The following is a 6,470-nucleotide window of genomic DNA, read 5'->3' on the forward strand; positions in this document are numbered from 1 at the left end:
AAATTAAAATTAAAATTGAATTTCGTACCGAGGAAAAAGTGTAGATTATTTGTGGAGTCCAAAATATTCAAAATGTCTATGGCTTTAGACTAATTGATTCAAATTTAGGTTCTTTTAACTTAAAAGATAACATGATTTTGTGCTGCAATATAATTAATTATCCAAAAAAAAAAAAAAACTAGTCAGTACCGCTTTAATTTTCTCCACTAATGAAGTAATGATTACAAATAAATCTTACCAGCACACAATTAAGCTCTTCCTTTAAGATTGTGGTTATATCCAAAGAGCATGTGAAAAAGGGGAATTGAGTCACATCAGCAGGAATGGAAATAAAGTTCATGTAATATTCAAAAACAATTCGTCCAATGCACTCTCTCCAAAAGTTTCAAAAATAAATAAATGAATAAATTACTATTTGTATCCATAAAGATACAAATGCTGATAAATATATCCATATAATAATTGTATCCGCGGAAGATAACTTCTGTGTGCCAAGAATACCCTAACGGACCAATTGTGTAACCAACGTCCGGGTACTCTTGGCAGACGGAAGCCAATCTTCCGTGGTCATAATTGTGTCATTTTATTCTTGTATGGGTACATTTGTCAGCATGTATCTTAATGGTAATTTATTCTTAAATAAATAAATTAGAAAGAAAGAAAGAAGTAATGTCTAATGTCATTTCCTGTGAAAAAAGAAAAGAAAACTATGCGCCTATTGAGCCATCATGCTCCTAGCTGTTAAATAATGACCCTTCAGAGCAACACTTGCCATATAAAGTGAATAACGGACTTTCTCTAATCTTTAAACAAGTCAACCATGTAACAATGAACTGTTTTGTGAAAAATTATCAGCGTTAAAAATAAATACATATACTATCAACTGTTCATATAATCATATATATTTCATTATTCGTGATTTTAGGAGCTATGACCAAAGTAAAATATATTTTGAATTTCACAACCCTATATTTTATTTTCTTTTTTGTGCAATTCTCTGGTTCAAAGCACTAAGTGGTACAACATTCATGTGTAAAACAAGTATTGTCCATTTTGACATGTATCTAACAATACAATATAAGAAATTAATATTAGAGCAATGGTAACAGTATTATTCTTACTCCAATTCTACTTCCACATTGGATAATATAAATTTATTTATTTATTTATTTTTGGAAAAAAAGGGAAGAACAAATTAAAAGCCCAGCCCCTAGTGCCTTATGTATATCTTTGATTTTTAACCAAACTATAAACCCTACGATTGATGAGTATTTAATACTTGATTTTCAAGGAACATAATTAAATAGATGCAGTCATACACCCGGTGGAGGGATCCAAGATACCTTGATATTAACACCCATATAACTGAATAACAAGTGAAAGTAAATCTTTACTTAATATTAATATAAGGAGTATATTAATATTGGGTTCAACCGTTCAAGGAATGGGTCCTAACACAGGAATTAAGAAGTGGGCATGAAAGGATGCCCTTCATAAACAGAAGGAAAAACAGTGGAATAATAACAAATCACTTAATATATTTAAGAACAATATGGTGGCTGTAACACACATTCAAATCATCCAAACAAACAGGCTCCTATAACACAATTACAGACTTCATAAATACTAACCTTCAAGGTAAGCTTCATAAGGTATTAGTTAATGACAATATATAACACTAATAATAAGTAATGAAGAAGAACACATGGTTCATGGAATTAATAAACAAACATAGATGTAGATGACAGCTGAAGCAAGTTTAACCATCAAAACCAGGGCATTCAGTCATTTATACCACACAAATCTCAAATCCAGCATTTAATTATATATGAAATGCAGTCAAAGTAGTCCAAATACCACCTAGCTCCTGCTCCTGGATTTTTCCACAGCCCTGGGAGCTGCATAGTAAAGAAATATTACTTAGCCAAACTTCATAGCACATTAATTGGTGTATAAACCACATTACTAACTGTGTAATATTATCTAAGAGTTAAAATATTGACTGATATTATCAGTGTCATATCCATAGTACTCAACTGCAGTCTGCAGACATAGATCAGTTAACTCTTTCAGACATGTTTTCCTTGTGTTACAATGAAACTCTATCAACTGCAGTGTTAAATTCGGTTTCTTGAAATAAAATTGTGGTCAACTTAGTACTATGTAAAATAAATAAATAAATAACTTAGGCTTGCTAGCTAGAGCTATTTACTGGTGTATATTGACTAGCTGTGTTTTTTCCCAAAATAAAAATAATAAGAGAATAAAAAGAAAACAAAAGACTAGCAGAAGATGTATATCTATCTTTTCTTTTTTTCTAACACTAGTTTGATGATTATTGACAAATCACAGCACAAACTACTAATAGTTTCACACTTCAGTGATCATAAGAAAAATTTGTTCTCCAACATATATTATCAATACATTCAAATTAACCATCTAAGTAAATACCACCTATTGGGCTATAATCACTGACTTAGCTTCAGTTGCCTCACTTAAACGCATCAGAATCATAAGGTATTGCACGAAATTAATCCTTAAATAGGGCTACTGTCACATGCAAAGAGAAGCTCACACTCGACCAATTTATATGATAGTTTTACTGATATGTATAATGACTGTAAGATGAAGCAGAACCAAGAAAACATACCTAAGCCAATGGCATCAGAACCCTTCATGATTTTCAGCCTCTTGCATGTGTCAATGAACATCCTGCAGGATTATCACAGTTAGGAATGAAGGCAAAACATTGCTCAAAAATGTGTTCCAATGGTCTTCTATAGCTGCCACTTTCTTAACACAAACAGCAGTAAAGCATCAAACTTCATGCATGGCTGCATGGGAATGCATAAGAACATTACACATTCCCATAGGAAGCACTCAAAAACAACAGTCAACAGACATACACAAATGAGAAAGATTATGAAGAGACATATAAAGGCTGAGCACAGAATATAAGAGAGACACAACAGAATAAAAGATTGAAAACAATGTCTGGCTTGGCATTGAAGATAGAAGCAAAACAGCAGAAACAAAAATATTTAAGGTGCAGAACAGTAAGCTTCCCTATTTAGAAGAAGCCCTGTGCAGTAAAAATGCAGTAATCTGCTCATGAGATGATATCAAAAAGGAGCAAGCATGATGTAACACAGAGAACTTAAACTAAATTTGCAGGTTGGAATTGCTTGATGATATTGTTGGCAGTATATTTCATATCTCACTGATTCAACTATAATTATGACTCTGCATAATTTCTAAAGCACATTACCTTATCATCTTAGATCTTAAAAATAGATGCAATCACTGCTACAAGAAAAAAAAGCATAACGGCAACATACAAAACAAGTTCGGTAGGTTTAGAAACACTTACTCCCAAGGCACATCTCCTACGAGCATCCAGTCGCCATCTTTGTCTTCATAAGTAAGTACATATTCTGAACCATGCAGGAGATCCTTCAGCTTGCTCTCACTCATCATTTCTCTTCCTGGAGCCCCATGTGAACCACACTGACCTGAAATGGTCAATATGCGTAGCAAATCCATGTCAAAGTTCAACTTCAGAATCAAATATAAAAGCCATCACAAAATTCATTGAAAGAATCCCTAACAAGAAATAATTTGCTTAAATAATTCAATATTGCAGCAGCTCACCTAAGATAAAACAGCTGAACATCTTCTCAAGGGCAGAAGACAGTTCCTGGTATGTCGTATAATTCCTCAGATCAACCTTCCTCAGATATGGAGCACCATCCATGCTCACCTTCACGAAGAGCACCGCCGGGCTTGGTTTTCCATCTACTTCATCATTGTTCTTTGAAGTGGTAGCCAACGAGTTTTTCCTAAATGATCTAATAGGAGGCCAACCAACAACCTGTGCCCTGCCAAAGATAAGAAGCAATGAGCACAACAAGAAACCACAGAACAACCACTTTAAGATCTTTGTTCGACTTCTAAACTATGTTGAAAATTAGGGATCCTTCATCTAGCAAGTTACACCTACTTAGAAGCCGGTGAACTGCCACTGACAGCACCTCCTGTTCCACTGACTGCGCCGGTCTGTCCTTGTAATACCTTGCTTGGTATTTCCTTCTTTGCAGTTGGCTGCAGTCCAGCAGGTCTGGGTGATAGCATCACATTTATCGCTGCAGTACCAGTAAACTTTCCCTGCAACACAGATTGTAGGGAATCAGACTTAGAAACAGCACATAACATTCATTTACCCTCAATAAAATAATAGCATTTTTACCTCAGAGAATCCATCCATTGCATCAGCAAAACCCCTTTTGTTTCCCGAAACTACAGTCTTTTGAGTTGATGAGCAGATTCCATCTTTCGTAGGGAGCGGGAGCAATGGGAACAGTGGTTTCTCATCAAGCTTTGTTGAGCTCAATGAGAAGATGTCTGGACCCCTTTCAGGAGATTGGGATCCAGGAAGGCCGAGCCTCAACTCGGTGGCCTTCAAATTCAGATTGTCCTTTTTCTCATCAGACATGCCTGGCGCAGCTGAACTGTCTACCGATGAGCAATCAGACAAACCCAAGTAGTTGCGTTCTTTCAAGGAAACCCCTCCATTTTGGGAGAAGCAGTCCAAGGATTGTGGCGAAGATGCAGACGCTACAGTTGAAGCGTTGCTCAGCCCTTCCTCCCTGGTAACCAGCAGGGGCGGAGCCATCAAACTCCAAATTCACAAACTGCCTTACACAAAACCAAAGCAGAACTCACTCAACATTGTGCCATAAATAATACAAGATCAACAAAAGATGAAAAGAAAATGTGTTCTAAACTTCTATAGGAAACGGATTCTAAAGAATCAATCAATCAGAATTAACTAGAAGTCATCTATACTCTATGAACAAAAATGTTCCGGGAGAATAGTTATCACAGTAATAGCAGGCAATTTAAACAACATGGATCAAAAGAAATTGCTCAACAGTAAAGAAAAAATATTTCCGAATAAGGGACACAAGCAAAACAGTATTATGACAACATGCAACCCTCAAAAATAAAATAAAAATATTGTGACTCTGTAACCAGTGGCTCAGTGGCAGTTATCATATGGCACTTGCAGTAGCTGAATCAAGGCCCCAAAAATGATCAAGTTAACAAAATACCCAAAGAAAAAGGAAAAACCATGATTATCTCAGCAATATTCATTAGCACCCGATTATGCAATAAATGAATAGGAAAAAATGTTAGAAGAATTGCAGCCAATTGATCACAATAGCATGCCTTCTTCTTCTCCCCCCCCCCCCCCCCCTTCTCCATACCAGGTTTAACCTTTCCTTTTGCTCCTTCTTTACTAACCTGTGTGGGATTCTTAGTCATATATACCACTTGAGCTCGGTTTTCTTTCTCCCAATGAAAAATACCCAAAAGAGAAAAATAAAAATAAAAACTAAAAGAAACCAAATTGCAAGGATGATGAACACGCCACAGCACAACAGATCCACACTTAACCATACCAACCATTTTTCTACTGTGTAATAAAAAAGAAAATCAAAAGGTAAATAGGTATTCCCAAACAACCCCTCCCCTAACCCCAAAAAAAAAATGAAAAAGAAAAAAAATTTAGAACAGCAAGCGTGCAAAGTTGAGAAATTTAAAACAAAAAAATATTTAAGGGGAAAAAAAAAAGACCAAAGCATGAGGGGTACATTCCATTTGTAAAAGTGAAACACACAAGGAATAAATCCAGCAGAATAGAAAGAAGAGCTGAAATAATAATAAAATAATAATAAAGTGCATTTTGAGAGGAAATAAGAGTGACGGACCTGTGGGTTAATGTCTGGCAGAGATGACAGAGAAGAAGAAGAAGGAAGAAGAAGAAGAAGAAGAAGAGAGATTATTCTCTCAAATTTCTATTTTCTTATATTCCTGTTGGTTTTGCAGTCCAGAAAGAAAGCCACAAAAATGCAAAAAGAAACTAGTAACAGAGTGTTAGTGTTCTTCTGGTGAGTGATTGAAAGGGGGTGAATGAAGAACAGAGCAGAGAGAGAGAGAGGAAGCTCAAGGGCCTTCCATTAAGCACAAAGCAACAAAAGCTTTCAGGTTTGTGCAGAGAACACATAAACACAAACTCAATAAATGAACCCCTTTTCTCTCCTAACACTGTTACTATTACTGCTATTACTGCATCAAATTTAAATTTAAATTAAATAAACCACATCAGAAAGGGGCAAAACAAAACTCATAATATCGCTCATGTTTTATTTGGATAAAGAAAAAATAAATAAAAAAAAATTTTATTTAGATAAAAAATTATAATAAAAAAATTATATTAATAATTTTATGTTTTTGTTTTTTTAATTGATCAAAAAGTGAATTAATAAATTTATACTCATTTACACATTTTTTTTATTTTCATCTCATTTTTGAAAAAAAAAAATATTTTGATGGCTCTCACACTATTTTTTTTATTATATTTTTTTTCACATTTAAATAATAAAAAATTTATATTTCCATCTTTTTTT

At 34.5% G+C, this 6,470-nt stretch overlaps 1 protein-coding gene across 2 annotated transcripts; it reads right to left on the reverse strand.

The window, feature by feature from the left end:
* Nucleotides 1-1,518: 1,518 nt before the first annotated feature.
* LOC112733801 (auxin-responsive protein IAA9) lies at nt 1,519-6,177 on the reverse strand. 2 transcript variants are annotated; one of them, XM_025782888.3, is made up of 7 exons: nt 5,772-6,177; nt 4,247-4,691; nt 4,001-4,164; nt 3,652-3,878; nt 3,371-3,512; nt 2,651-2,712; nt 1,519-1,898 (listed from the first exon to the last, which is right to left on the reverse strand). In XM_025782888.3, exons 2-7 carry the CDS (start codon nt 4,670-4,672, stop codon nt 1,861-1,863), a joined length of 1,059 nt encoding a protein of 352 aa, XP_025638673.1. In that variant the 5' UTR covers nt 4,673-4,691; nt 5,772-6,177; the 3' UTR covers nt 1,519-1,860. The 2 variants fall into 2 exon arrangements, with proteins under 2 accessions (XP_025638673.1, XP_072068775.1); XM_072212674.1 differs by lacking the exon at nt 5,772-6,177 and adding an exon at nt 5,268-5,442.
* Between the last annotated feature and the right edge of the window lie 293 nt (nt 6,178-6,470).

Source organism: Arachis hypogaea, chromosome 13, assembly GCF_003086295.3.
Source record: "Arachis hypogaea cultivar Tifrunner chromosome 13, arahy.Tifrunner.gnm2.J5K5, whole genome shotgun sequence".
Taxonomy (NCBI): domain Eukaryota; kingdom Viridiplantae; phylum Streptophyta; class Magnoliopsida; order Fabales; family Fabaceae; genus Arachis; species Arachis hypogaea.